Consider the following 16,102-nt stretch of genomic DNA (forward strand, 5'->3'; position numbering starts at 1 on the left):
TTTTTTTTTTTTTTTTGATAATTTCCTGTAATAAAATATTGTTATTATTATGCAGCTATATGTTTTGGTTGCCATGAAATTCCATCTTTGGTGAACAATAATCTGTCACCGATTTTTTGACCGACCGCTTCATAAAATTCAATCACGTCGGGCACGAGTTTGTAAGCAACGCTGTAATTAAAAAAAAATATATATATAAATAATACTTACAAGTCAATCATCGTTACTTATTAGTTATTCCTAGTGAATTTTTAACTACATAATATAGCAATAACTTGAGTAAAATTATTTGGTTTATAATTTAATTTTCATAGCACCTGTTAATTATTTTAGTTATGAATATAATTGTTAACGTGTCACTTATTGGAGAATAATATGAAAATATGTTTACAGTATAGCCAGTATAGGTACATTGTACATTATAATATAATAGTTAGTATCTACTAAATGTTGTCAATGTTTGTGAGTATAATATTAAACAAGGTGACAAACTTTTATTTACAAGTTGTGAGTTTATCAGTTTACTCATATACTTAACTACAACGAATTATGAATTATTTTTTCAAAGCTCTTAGATTGTTTTGAGCACAAAATGTGGGTACCTACGTCTTTATTGACAACTATATTAAGGTTTGTTATAGAAAAATACCATCCATATAACTATACAAGTTTTATTCGTCGTATACTCTTTAATCAGCATTATTGCAGGCCATTGGCTAATAACAACTGATGACAGTTACTACTGTCTAAATCTAGAGCCACGTCAATTGACAAAATAATACATTTCTATAAAATTTTATAAATTTTGGAAGGGGGGTCAACAATTTATGACCGCGACCGGACCCTTATACGTTAACCTCATTTCACCACTTTACTATCTTATTAAATGCAGCAACGCAGAGTGTAAATGAAGTCTGTATATAAAACATTTGACTATTTAAGTATAAGTAATGTATATTGTTAACGCAATTATACAACAATCGAATCAATAAGGACCCAAAAACCATTTAAAGACGCTTTTGATATTAATGACTGACGACTATCTCTTTAAAATTACGTATGAAATATAATCATTATAATGTTATGTACTATGTGTCTATCAAACCTATTATAAACCTTTATGTCTGCCGAGACAATTTACAGAGTTAGTACTTATTAATTAAACATAATTCAAGTATATCAAAACAAAATCATTCAACCTATCTACAATTATAGTTAGAAGGACTATTAAAGTATTAATACAACCATAGTACGATATATAAAACGATGTATTAATATAAATATGTAATATTCTAGTATCATAAAACAAAATACCTATATGGCTATATTATATGAGGACGCTATAAGGTGCTCTATATTAGTTTTTCAACTTTTTACTATGTTTTCGTTATTTCATACAAAATTTATAAAAATAGAATTATAATATCAAACTACCAACATTATTTTTTAATATTAATTTGAGTCACAGTAAAATATGTATTTATATACAAATCCGAGTCCTAATAATAACTTATTAATTACTATTATACTGATAGATATAAAAAATAATTTAAGAATTATAAAAATAAAATTTGATTATTATTTCAATATCATTTTTACTTTTTTATCATAACTAATTATTCAAGTCTTTTACCTACTGACTTCTTTTTTAAAAATTACAATAAATACAATTATAGGTACTAAAAATAACAATAAACAGCGAACTTGTTGTTATTAGAATAAATATTAATTGATTAATATTATTAATATTTATAAGTTGGGTATTTATTAGTTTATTACATAATTGCAAATTAACTTCAACTGTTATACATATAGGTAATAGCCAATAGGTATGGAATGACAACTAATAATTATTACTATTCAAACATTTCAAACATTGAATTCTCTTGTCTAAATTTATCACATAAGCATTAGAAATATCATAAAACATTAGTGAAAATATAGAAAATACATAGGTAGTTACGACTTTTTTTATGAGTTATATATATGTACTATAAACAAATGCGTTGTACTTCACACACCGTGAATTAAACTTTAAAAAACAGTAGGCCACTTGTGATATTAGAAAAGCCTGAACTAAAACATGGCTATGTAATGGAAAATTCAAATATTTAAACAGTAATAGTCTAATATTATACAAATATAATATATAATGATAAATTATATAATTATATAAGTACTGTTTAAATATTTGAATTTTCCATTACACAACCATGTTTAAGTTAAGCTTTTTTATGCAATCTTCCTCTATGTTCTATACTTCCATGGCTAATCTACGCTCAAAGTCATGCACTCTTTCAATAGACCTTTCAACTTGCATTAATTACTCTACGTATAATCGATTTATCTTAAACATATAGCTACTTACACGTGGTCGGGCTTAGGGAGCTGGACATTGTACTTGGTCACTTTGTCGAATAACTGATCGTGGTCACGCTTTAGTTTCTCCCACTCTACCACCTTTCCCTGTTCACAGATCTGCGCACGAATCTTACAAAACAGCGGTTCAATGTCGTACAACTCTTTCATGTTGTCCGTGGTCAGCTTGTTGACGGTGCCTTCGATACGCACCTGCCTGGTCTGGGGCAAGTCGTCTGACGTTTGGTCCAACCACAAGAACACCATGGAAGCCTGAGGATTTTCCGCCTATACACAGAAAAATTTTGGCATAATTACATAATATTTGAAATAAATCGAATTTATGGACTTCAAATAAAGTAGGCATATAAAGTGTAACATTTTTGAATCAATATTGTAATATAAACAGTATCCTCATAAGTCATAATATGTATTATGCATAATGCATAGGTACATAAAATAACACTATAATATATATAAAAGAATACAGGCCATTTGTATGAACCATGTTCTTGATGATACGTTCGAACTTTTTACAGTTTGTTTTTATAAATTTGTTTCATATACTCTTCCAGATATCTCCCTATGCTTATTATATCATTATACGTATATTATATTAAATGTATTATACATTAATAATGCGCCATAAATGACGAATACGAGAAACACGGTGATAATACTATGTACTTAACATACGATGGTTCTTTATACTTTTGAGGTCAGGGCCACTTTCAATTGTATTATGATCCTAAGGATCACGTAAGTAATAATAATACTCCCCCCGCTATATTTAATTTAATATACTATCAGATGCTTTATTGACAATTTATTATATAAAAAGAATATAAGAAAAAATATACATATCACACATGTAACTTTTTAAATACTTAGTATGATTTTTAAAACTGCTTTTGTTTCATTCATTTGTTTTGATACTTATAGTTTTATTTAAAATTATGCTTAACGAGTTTTCGTGTATATTGGGCAGCAACCGAGTTTTCATTAATCATTTCTGAAATGATAATTTTATTTTTATACATTAAAAAGATTTGTGCACGGATCATTATTATTTTATTACCGAAAAGTGAAATCATTAATCGTAGGCCTAATAAAAAAAGGACCGCAGGTCGTAGGTTGTAGAATCCTGACCTAACTGATAGATAAATTATAATGGGTTATTATTGGTAATTATTATTAAGCTAAGAAAATAAGTAACGATAAAATTGAATGATGATGTACGCTTCAAAACTGTTATATTTCTATCAGTACGAAATTAAAATTGATGTATTATACATGTTTGTATGAGGTATATGTTAATATTTATATTAAATGTATACACTATACGACATACGTATACACCTATACCCGTGTAATTTGTATTATACAACATATAATAAAACATTATTTACTATTTCATGTTTGTTAAATATGGATAGGTAATAAGGTTATTTATTTTTCTTACAGTTCGAATTTGATTCTTTGTAACAAACTATCACATAAATATACATTTATCGTTTTCATTTTAAATAGCTTTAGTTAGTATTTTTTATTAGATATTGTAAACCACATCTATTTTACGTGTATTTTGTAAAACGTTTCTAGAAACAATTTGAAACTTAAGGTCATATATTATATAATATGGTATATCTTGCTATTACATAATATAATATGAGTTTAGGTATTAATATCAATAATATTATTTACTATTAAAATAAAACAGTTAAAATTAAAGGTAGGTTCATCACCTATTTTTATTTTATTCAAAATCCATCGCGTAAATTGTATGCTTATATTTTTTATAACTAAGTATAAATTATATAGTTTTCTTATTAACTTATCAATTTGTTAATAAAACTACGTGTGTGGTGAATAAAATATAATGTTTGATATTATATTACCAAATCTTTTGATTTTCTACTTCTTCCATCAGTCATCATCACAAACCCATCTTCATCCAAGCGTCGTAATATTAAACTACGGCAAGATACCTTTCCGGTGCTGAAACCCAAGATGAAAATAAATTATTATTACTCATTTTAAGACCGCCACGCACATTTCGTATTCAAATATTTATAGCAAATAATCAGTAATTATTTTGAATCTTAATTAAAATTTTAAACTGAATTATTACATCTTATCTATTTTATTACGCCACGGCAATATTATTATTCTATAGGCGAACATTAAGAATTAGGTATCTATTTGATATTTCAAAGAATATAAATTAACTATCAAACATAATTTAGTACTTTCCATCAAGCTCGTAAGTTTGTTTTAATTATAATTAAAATTTATATATTACAATTGTACCTTAATAAAATTCTAGGTACTAAAAATCGTCAAAGTGTTTCAATATTCAAACAAATTTTTTAAAAAGCTCTTAATTCACACAAATTTCTCAACTTAAAATTAGTAATATTATATTAATAGTAGGAGTATTTTTAAAGCTTAAGTAAATTTAAAAAATAAATTTTACTATTTCATATTTAATAGTTAACATAATATCATGGACACTTACATAATACTTATATTTTCATATAAAAAATTTCCTTGGTTATGCAAAAATATATAAAGGTATACCTAATACTTATAATTTATGATTTTGAGTGATTTGATGTCTATTTAATAATTAATATGCAATATGTTATATTTATTAGTATGGTTCATTTCTATTCAATTTTTCTCTACGCTTTATACAAGTACACAACTGATAAAATTTCAATTTTATTATTACTTATCTAATTATTTTATTATATACGTTACACGTAGTTTGTTTTGTTTTATTTTTTACAATAGCTTCACAAAACAAATTCCTTTTTATTTTAATTATTCAAATTATTTTCTACTATAGTGTTTTGAACAATTTTATCTATAAAAGATATTTACCATTTAAATTGTAAAATGTCTTGACTCGATTATTAAAAAAAAAATTCAAACATGAAACTGCAGAAATATAGTTTTGAATCTTAGTTTCACTTTGTGGAATTAATAGTTTTAAATTACTTAATTTAGAAATTATACGACATACAATATTCTAAGTAGATATTTTTAAACATTTTCGACACTTGTTGGTAGTTTTTTCTCGTTTTACAAAGAAAATTTGTTCATAGTTACGTTTTCAATTTATGATCCAAAACCTAAAATTGATCAAATTAGAGCTTTTTTAACTTAAAAATAGGTGCATCGATTTTAGAGTTTCAGTTAGAAGTACATTGTAACTCAATACATTTTATCAATAGATAACAAAAAACAAAATAATGAAAAAAAGCAAGTTGTAGAAGTTGTAGTGCAAGACCCTTTGACTATATCTGCATTAAAATATGACTCTATATATGCTGTAAAATCGTAAAAATTCATGTAACTGCAAAGTAGATAATTATTATTGAACACAAGGTAAATTTAATTTCCCAGCACTACTGTGCTCATTTGTTTTGTAAAATAGCCAATTTCTAAAATTAACATTTTTAATTTTAGTTACTACTGGAACAAACTTAACAAATCAGATTTAAATCCATTCATTGTAAAAACAAAACCAAAAACATGTACATTAACTTAATGTTAAATTAAGTTTGGTTACCTTTATGATGAAATAGTTGTTAAAGTTATGTATATTTTATACAGTTTTTTCGGTCTTATTAAATAAAAATCGTAATGCATAATAAATGATGATAAAAACTATAATAATTATATCAATATGACAATATATCACTTATTTTAAATGTATTAATAATAGTTATGATACAAATGAAACTAAGAAAGTGTGTTAAGATATTCTCTAAAACGTGTTCATAAAACAGAAATAACACTACCGTACTATCACAATATTCAACATTAACAGTAATTCTTTACTTTATCTTAAAATATTATCGATAAGTGTTACAATACCATACCAATTACCAACGTTGTTCAATAGTTTTACTTACAACACATTGGTGACCTAAGTTAAAAACGTGTTATTACTTATTAGTATACATTTTATTTATTATTGTATTGTGTTTTCTAAATCTGTAAACTTTTAGACTATAATAAATAGTAAATAATATTTTTAAATATGTTATGCCATCTTACTTCGAAACGGTGGCCAAGCTAAATGCTTTAGCAGAAGTCACAGATGCATTAGCTACCATGTGTTCGCTATACCATTTACTAAAAATCTCGATTGGATTTTTTGATGATACATTTATTTTATGCAGACCACTATTTTCATGCAAAGGTTCAGCCTGTAAACAAATAATTATAGTATTATGTTATGTTGTATCATCATAATTTTACGTTTACGAAAGTACAGGAAATCGTATATCTATGGCCACCTTAATATTTGTAATTTTATAGATAATATTGTTTTACGGTAATGTATTGTATTAACTATATGTCTAAATCAGGTAGAAGTTTTTTGTTTGTTTGAAATAACAACAAAATATTACAAATTTAAGCTATGCACTATGCAGATTTAAATGGTTTTATTTAAGAGAAAAATGACATATTAAGTAATATAAGTAGTAGGAGCAGAATAACAACAATTAAATGTTTTTAAAAATCTAACAGTTATTATTTGAAGAATATAATAATAATATTATGTATTTACCAATATTAAATAAAATATTTTTTTAAGTAAATTATGTACCTATGTATGTATGTATGATTGTCAATACATCATCCGTTAATAATATTATATGATAATAAACATTTGTCTAACAGAATTTTTTTGCAGACTATAAATTAAAAACTGTACACAAATTATTTTAAACTGTCCATTGTAAATAAAGTAATTTTATATTTTAACGAATTATCAAAGATCGTCCATAAAAACGATAGAGAATACACTAAAAAACTCAGTTGTCTGCAAGGAAAACAAATTATTATTAATGAAGGTGAATATTTTATCTGGTACCTAATACTTATAGTGATTACTGAATATAGACGAGATCCATATTTAGTAAAATATTCATTAAAGATCGTGACAGGAAGTTTTTACATTCATAATAGCTCTATGATTTATTCATTCTTTTTTATCTTTTCCCTTTTATTTATATTTTAATACTTATATTTTGTATATAATACCTATATATAATAATGAAAGTTTATAGTATATTTTTGTTGATAAATGAATTACATTATATTGCAGTAGTGATTTTGTATATTAATATTGTCATAAATGTATTATGTATCTAAAAATTAATAACACCTGCCGGTTCGTATGAAAAAATGATTAATTTAATGGACCAATCATGGGCCATTATATCATGAGACCAATAGTTCACTATTGATTCATTAAAGGTTTAGTAATTGTTCATGCAACCTGGAATTAATATTATAATTATATAATAGGTACCTAATCTATTTAAGTATTAATTAATAATGCTTGTTATATAATATGTACCTAATATAAACAATTTACAATACATCAATAATTATCTCGAGTTTTTAAATATTAGAAAATAATACAAAGCAAATAACAGTTTACAGTGCATTGTGCATATATAGTTAATATTGCACGTATGTTAAAAAATACCACTTAAATAGTAGGTATGGAGATAAACAGGCATAACAGTTTTCCTTGTTTTGTTATTGATGTCTTATTAATTTATTATATTATAGTATACACACTTAAGAACAGTGATTCTCAACATCCCAACATATCTCAATACGAGGATCGTCAACTAATTATTTTGAGTCGCTAACATATTATGATTTTAATCAATCCAAAAAATTAAAAATCTCAACTTATAAAATAATAAAATCAATAAATATTACAACGTTACATAATACGAAGCACTAAAAATACTCATTCCATTTCTAATTACGTATTTGTATGAAAATGAATTGAACACAATAATGATTGCAAGTAAAATAAAACTAGAAATCGACTGGAAATTTTAAAAACTATGAGAATTGTAATTATTATAGTTTAACTAGGTAGCTATTAAACCAAAAATCGAAGAAATAATTTCAAATCTATTAAAAACATTCAAAATAATATTTAGATTAAAATTTAATATTTGATATACATACAATATTATGATATCGTATAACAAATAAACGTTTTATTTTAAATTAAAAGTAATTGTATAATTATATTTATTTATTGTTTCTTTTGAATAGTACTTCTAGTATTTATTATTAATAATAATCTATGTGACGATATAAAAAAAATATACGTAGAAAGACGTTAAAAATTGATATCAAAAAAAAGAAGTTGCCATAGTACAAATATTGAAAAACACTGCTTTACAGGATAAACACTTCATAATATTTTTTAAGGAAATGTGTTTTTCCATCAAACTTTAAAATTAAATTTAAAAATAAAAAATATAAGTATAAATATTATTAATTTGTACTTTAAGCTTAATATTTTATCTCTACTTACCTACATAGGTACTAACTTTATTTTTTCTACTTTTAATAATCTCAACAACAGTCTACCAAAAAATATCGATCGAGTTTTACGCCCATACTTAAATTATTTCAACTGACTTGCTGACCCAATTTATGAATTATGGCAATCGACGCTATATCGAGGTTAATATAATATACTATTTTTAGCATTTAACAGCGAGTGTTTACCAACGACTGTATATTGTTTTGTCCAATTTCAGCTTGTTTGCTTGAATCGTGTACACATAGTTCACAAAAAAATTTTAAAATCGCGTTTTTCGAGCTTAAGCACTTTAGCTCTTCAGCGGACAACTTGGAACATTTTCTGTGCACGTACAATGAACAACCGTCACATTTCACTGGACAATCGACGTAGGTAAATCGATAATTACAAATGACGCAAGAAGAAATGACCGGCATTTTTATTTATATCAAATAATTCAATAATTTTTACCGAAATAGTAAAAACTTTATATTTTATAATAATGATTTAATGATAACAATTAACGAATGACTAGTTTAATTAAATACCTACCTACTGCATGTGCAATATGAAATAAACTGAAAAATAATATAAACCGAGCGATTAGAAGACCAGCAAAGATACCATTATACGAATCTACCTACTATTCTATATAGAACGAGCAAGTGTTTTTCGGGTGAAAACGAGGGTGACAACTTAATAACCACCTATATCAAATATCTAATGTAACATTATATTTTTGAAACTGTACCTATTATTAACTATATACAGTATAAAGCATATATTAATGTAAATATTTAACTACACGTAATACATAGATTTTTTTTCAACATAAACGCATAGTCTTATAAATATATTATTATAAACCATGTATAATTTCCCGTGTATATTTAAAATCAAAACATGGACGGGTTGCATTAATTAACGGCATTATTTGAATAGTCAGTTATGTACTGAAACGTCAATGTTTCTTTTCAAAAACTATAAGTACCTATACCGGGCTATCCACACTGAAGGTTTCGCTAAAACTGCAGTTGTTTTAAAGTATAAGTAGATAAGTACTTTATAATCAAGAGAATTATTGTATATCTACGTCTTGTTCGTTAGCGAAGGAGACCTTGAATTTAAATCTTTAAAAAAAGACATTTAGAAAGACCTTAACTATGATATTATACTTAATTTTATATTTACTAGGTACTTTATAATATTATCTAGTTAATAATACATAAATGATTCTTATAAAACTCTGAACAGTTTAAAAAATCACGCTCAAAATATACTACTAAATATAATCCAGTAAAGCATTTAAACTAAATACAACTGGTGCAAGTTTTTTTTTAAGAGACTCACAAAACTTGCTATTGGCACTAATGTCAGAATAAATATATTACCTATTATAATTACCTAGTACCTATCTATTCATATTTTTATTTATATGTTATATAATAATTTAATATTATGTTTTGTTAATAACACGATTTTAAAGATTATAGAAAATGTCATGTATATTTTTGTATATCATAATATTACGAGTAATTATTATATTTGCATGCCTTCAAATTATCTTTAAATTGAAATTTATACGTATGACCTTGAAAAAATGATCCATTACAATATATTCTGTCAACATAATATTCGATGGGTACTGTAGATAGATACTACATATTTTTTCAGTTCGATATCAATCTTACTTCGGCTTGTCGTAACGATGAAAGACTTCGGGTGTTAAGCGTTGCATATGACGTGACCAAACGGCCAACAAAAGGATGCAATGACTTCACGTTCAACTAGAAAACGTTAAAAAAAACTTTTTGTAAATAATATTAAAGTAAGTACAAACATGTTGTAACATATCATTAGTTATTAATAAATAACTAATAACGCAGACCTGAAGAATAATTTATCCGCGTTATCTACTTTATAGCTTACCATAGTGCTGAATTTTATTTTTCGATATAGAATCAGAGTGTCTGTAAAAGTTATATTTATTTTAAGGCTTTGTGGAAGTCAAGACGTCGAGATACGCTTTTATCGCCACTGCGGTGGATACTTGAATGTGACGGTATATAACTGTAATGAGCACCTGGTAAAATATCTAATCAATATACTTATGTATCTAATTAAATTAGAAAATCCAGTTCAATATTCCAAATGAAAATATGTGCGACACGGTAGATTGTATTCCTGGACACCGCCACAGCTTGTTTGGCTTCTCCAGTAAAAAAAACATATATTATTATGTAATTTACTCTACGTTACGTTGGAAGGCTATTGTTTTAGTCCTTCTTTTTTAAAGCCTATATAATCGCGAATGTCGAAATCGGTATGTCATGCATTATAAGATCAACCGTAAATACGATACCTATACTGGCTATATTAAAGGCGCCTACCTACATAATACGTACACAACCATCACGCGTCTATAATTTCCGCAACTCCACAGTTTAAATATGAAAATATGCTCATTCATTGATATAAATCGATATTTTACAGAAAAAAAATTCGATTTATTATGTAACTAATATATTATTAGGTTAAACATTAATTTTCTGTAATTTTTACAATATTAATGCGATGATAATAATATACTCGACATTTATATTTTTATAATATTATAGCCTAAACGAACGTTTTCTTTGATTCTTTATGTATACTTATACATACTTAGTAGGTGTTTATTATTATTATTATTATTATAGAATAGATATATCTACGGGAACTGGAACTCTAAACGCCAGGCACATTCGATCGTTCCAAGCCATTCGCCTACGCATATCACTAATGCCCCTTGGTACGTTATCAATATATTTTTGCATAACGATATAAAAATCTTTACCATAAGGCTGCAAACAGCCCCCACGTATACTACTCACGCCTCCACTCCATTACGGGACATCATTCCAACAGCCTCATTATTCAGCTTTATTTTGTTGAACTTCCCGGTAATCCAGTAAGACTCCTAAAACGTGAATGGTCAAGAGATATTTTCAGTACATAACACGTATATCTTCATCCCTATTTTTAATATAGTTACTTACTCATGTTCATACGTTTCTAATGAACGCCGTCATCGTTCCATGTAAGTATTGTACATCATCAAATGTATTCATTTGTATTACACTATTGTCTATTATGGTTGTCAATAACGTTAAATGAACGATTTAAAAAAAAAGTACTCTACAGCAGTCCACTTAATTTATAATACCAATATTATGGTATACCTACATAATATATAATAATATCAACATACATATTATAGTAAAAACCAATGGTATAATAGTAATGTTGAAGGTAAATGTAAGTAAACAAATCAAAAATGTTCAATAAAATGTATCGGCTTACATAATAGCTATCTAATAATAATATACCTAAACACAATAATGTGATGGTATATTTTATTCTTATTAATGAGAAGCACACAATATACAGACTTAAAACATGATTGCATAACAAATCGTTAAGCTTACATAAACAAGACATTGACATTTAAAAAAATAGGTATTCATTAGATTTGTCCATATTAAGTACGTAAGTAACGTAGGTTAGTCGTCTATATTAATATTAAATAACCAGTTTCTTAACACCAGTGTCCTATATGTATAATGTATATGTGTAGGAAATTATCCATTATAATTCCCGATAAGCTTCGTGTTTTATCTATACTTATGTCAAATACGTGTTTTCTAGACTTGCAAAACTGAAATTAAAATATTTTATAACTGTACATGTTTTAATTTCTCGATCGTTGATTGTATTACTTGCATTCTTTAAATATAATAATGTAAATATTGTTCAGATCCTACGTATACAAAAATCGCTGCAGTTATGTTTTATGTATATGTATAAAAACAATAATACCTTTGTAGTCGTCATTACTTATTAATTAATATCCAATTTATTAATGTACAGTAAACAAATTAATCGTGATTTTTAATAACTTACATAGTATGCAAATGTAGGTACCGTTCAAGGTAAATGGTAGCTACTGTTCCGATCAATCTATTTCTGGTAGAAATATAAATCCAAAGAGGGGGAGTGCTTAAATTTAAATCAACGTTGAAAATTGATAGACTTATTCTTATGTGCCTACTACCTACTTACAGACATACATCATGGAAGATCATCACTCCGTCACGGCTTAAGTAGTTGAGTGATATTATATGTATATTATATTATGCATATTATAGTTAATCTGACATAGGTAAATCGGAACGTTTAATACATTTTTGGGTGTGCCGTGTGTGAATATATCATAGTGACAAAAAATCAATAGCTTTAACCGTAATAGTGTATGTATCTAAATTCAATTTTTCATTCCCCTCCCTTCATTTTACAATAAAAAAGTTGTAATGAAAAATACTTAAATATTGTATTCTACAAAATCTAAACTTAATAAGTAATACTTAATACTTTTTTGTATACCTAGTTAAAAAAGAATAACATTTTCTTATAATGATAATATAATCTTAGATTTTGAGTGGAGAGATGTATTGGTTTTGCTATGATGTATTTTATTTATTTGTTTTTTTGAACGATCTTGGAAGTTGGAATAGAAAAATTCCCAGAACTTTCAAAATAATTGAGAAAAACTAAAAAATTAAATTAAAAATTTATATCATACCAGTTGTTAAAAAGAATATGAATATTTTTATATTATATTTTCATGGTACAATAATTTACAGTTTTTGAATTTTTTTGAGTAATTTTTATCTTTTAAAAAATTTTCCATTGTTTTTTATTAAATTTAACTGGTTCAGAAATATCAAAAATACATAACTACAATTTTTTTCGAACGTTTTAAGTTCAATTTTTTTACAAAATTTGTCAAAATTATCAACATTTGAAATAATGTTTTACTCGATAAGAAATTCTTATTTTTTTTTTTACTTTAATACCTATAAGGTTTGAAAATTGAATTGGTACAAATTTTCTTATGATAGTATTCTTACTGAAAGTTTAAAAAAAAGCTAATCAAAACCCCAAATTAATTTATTTAGATCGTTCGAAAATAAAATTTTAACTAATTGAATGCTTATACAAAAAACGTTTAGTTATTTTGTTTTAACTTGCAAAAAAAATAAAATATATCTTTAAAACTTTAAACATTTCACTTTTACTCAAAAGTTCAACTAACATTTTTACACTTAATGAAATAATTGTATAAAATAAAAATAAAAATATTTATAAAATAAATAATTAATATAATTTAATTTATTATTTAAATATTAAATACTGCAGTTTTTGTCAATATTGTTTTTCATACATTTTGATCTATAATAACCGGTTTAGTTACATAGATTCGTATTTAATTATTAAAACGTAGCTACCTTTGCCAAATTTTCTAGTTTGAAACTTTGACATATAAAACAAAGAGTGTAATAACTAATATTTAGAGAACAACTACCTGCAATGTAACCTATTATGATTTGTTTGCAAGTGTACATTTTTTTTTTTTTTTTTGGCACATGGCCTAAGCCTAACACGACTGAAATAATACATATTTATTTACATCAACGATATACTTAAACTGGATGTAATTAATTTAGCGATATTTGTATATTTTTTTTATGTGACCTTGATGAACATAATAAATAGTATGTACAGACGAACTGCAGTGTTCACTTGATTTAACCACAACCCGATTATCGATAAAACTACGTCTTAAAACAAAAAAATGTAATTAAATAAAAATATAAAACAAAGTGTAACGTAAGTATTGTAAATGTGTATAAAATATCCTAACGTGTCTACTTATTTATTTAAAAATTGTACAACAAATTAATATTTACAAATAACTTCTTTGACATATGCGTAGTTGTTTTTTATTGATTACCGACGACAAATAGTTAAGTATACCTTTTAAATCCAATAGTTCTATAATCTGCGTGATACCTATAGATTCTCATCTATTATATGCATGCACTTTCTGTAATATAAATAATAATAGTTAATCAGACAGTTAATACTGTTTATTGATATAGTTAATTATGATAATATTTAAAATAGTGAATTATGAATAAGTAACCGTTCATAGGAAAAAACGTGGTTTTTTCTTAGTTAAATCTTTCATTTTATGCTCTTTAAAATTTTACAATGGTGGCTAAACCATTAAGTCTGTAACTGTCATTAAATTTTGAAGGTATTTGCTTAGTACTTTAACGTATTTTAACGTTAAAAATGACAATTCTAATTCAAAGGGCAGTCATAGATAGTGTCAAAAGAATGTCAAGAGATTTATAAATGTTGATATATAGTTCAATTTTGCAATTACTTATTGCGTACCTTCTAGTTACTTTATTAAATGGTATCTAAATGTATAAATATATATATTTTTTTTTGTCATCAAAATTTGTTAATAATAATTAATAATAATTTATTTTTGGCCAATTTGGATTATATCATTTTATACTTAGTTAATAATTTATTATGAATTATTAAACTTTACAAAGATATTATTCACATGAAAATTAAAAACAAACATATTTTATACCTACTTGATATTATTATTAGTGGTGTTATAATATTAACAAGTAAATTAAATAATATATATAATAATATATTATATAATCAAAATTATTGCATCATGTTTGGAAAATGCTAATCATCTGGTAAACAATTCAAGTGTCTACGGTTATTCGTTTTTGAGTCACACAAAAAAAACAAAATAGAAAATTTTTTTTGTTACCTAGCTATTCCTAATTATTTTGAAAAATAATGATAATTTTTAACCTCTATCTCTTAAAAGTTCCAACTAGATTCAATTTCTATCAGTAACTACACTCAAAGTTAAATATCGAAACATTTCATCTATTTTCCATGCACACACAATTACACACTAAGTAACTAACTTATTTTTATAATGATAACTTAAAAAACAGAAAATTTAGAAAATTGCCTATATTGAACTCCTTAATACGATCAATACCAAATCTCCTGGTTATACAAGAAATAATCAATTCTTTAAATAAAAGTGTTCTAAATATATACCAGAGATTGGATTGTGTGTGAATTTTTAAAGATACAGATAACATCGAGAATAATGTAATTATTTGTTAATTTATTTTGAGTTGGTTATTTATTCAAAATAGTGACCGAAAACTCTTCCAGTATGTTATACTGTGAAAGATAAATCTAACTAATATTTAAACATTTTAAACAAATTAAAATACGAGTTCTTGAAAACGGCATTTGTACAATATAAAATCTACCGAAAAACAAGTACCTATCTACTGTTATAATTTTGAAAGTCTTGGCCGTTTAGCAATTGGCGTTTACCAACTTATTGCATTCAAAAATATTTTTTGAATTAAGTATGCATGCTTATTGACCTTACAAAAATAATAAAATTGGTTTTATAGAATACCATCAAAATAATTATAGTAATAC

General features: G+C 25.3%; 1 protein-coding gene across 2 annotated transcripts; it reads right to left on the minus strand.

The window, feature by feature from the left end:
* LOC113557409 (pyridoxine/pyridoxamine 5'-phosphate oxidase-like) lies at positions 1–10,801 on the minus strand. Of its 2 annotated transcripts, XM_026962908.2 has the most exons (6): positions 10,646–10,801; positions 10,408–10,503; positions 6,427–6,578; positions 4,257–4,356; positions 2,369–2,646; positions 1–171 (listed from the first exon to the last, which is right to left on the minus strand). In XM_026962908.2, exons 1-6 carry the CDS (start codon positions 10,646–10,648, stop codon positions 48–50), a joined length of 753 nt encoding a protein of 250 aa, XP_026818709.1. In that variant the 5' UTR covers positions 10,649–10,801; the 3' UTR covers positions 1–47. The 2 variants fall into 2 exon arrangements, with proteins under 2 accessions (XP_026818709.1, XP_026818708.1); XM_026962907.2 differs by lacking the exons at positions 10,408–10,503; positions 10,646–10,801 and adding an exon at positions 8,923–9,226.
* Positions 10,802–16,102: the final 5,301 nt, after the last annotated feature.

Source organism: Rhopalosiphum maidis, chromosome 3 (genome assembly GCF_003676215.2).
Source record: "Rhopalosiphum maidis isolate BTI-1 chromosome 3, ASM367621v3, whole genome shotgun sequence".
Lineage (NCBI taxonomy): Eukaryota > Metazoa > Arthropoda > Insecta > Hemiptera > Aphididae > Rhopalosiphum > Rhopalosiphum maidis.

Coding starts and splice junctions, on each gene's coding strand:
- LOC113557409 (XM_026962907.2), bottom strand. CDS start 9,153: ATGCCGGTCATTTCTTCTTGCGTCATTTGTAATTATCGATTTACCTAC. Junction 4,357..6,426: donor AGCTTGGCCACCGTTTCGAA/GTAAGATGGCAT, acceptor CTTGGGTTTCAG/CACCGGAAAGGTATCTTGCC. Junction 2,647..4,256: donor GTAGAAAATCAAAAGATTTG/GTAATATAATAT, acceptor TTCTGTGTATAG/GCGGAAAATCCTCAGGCTTC.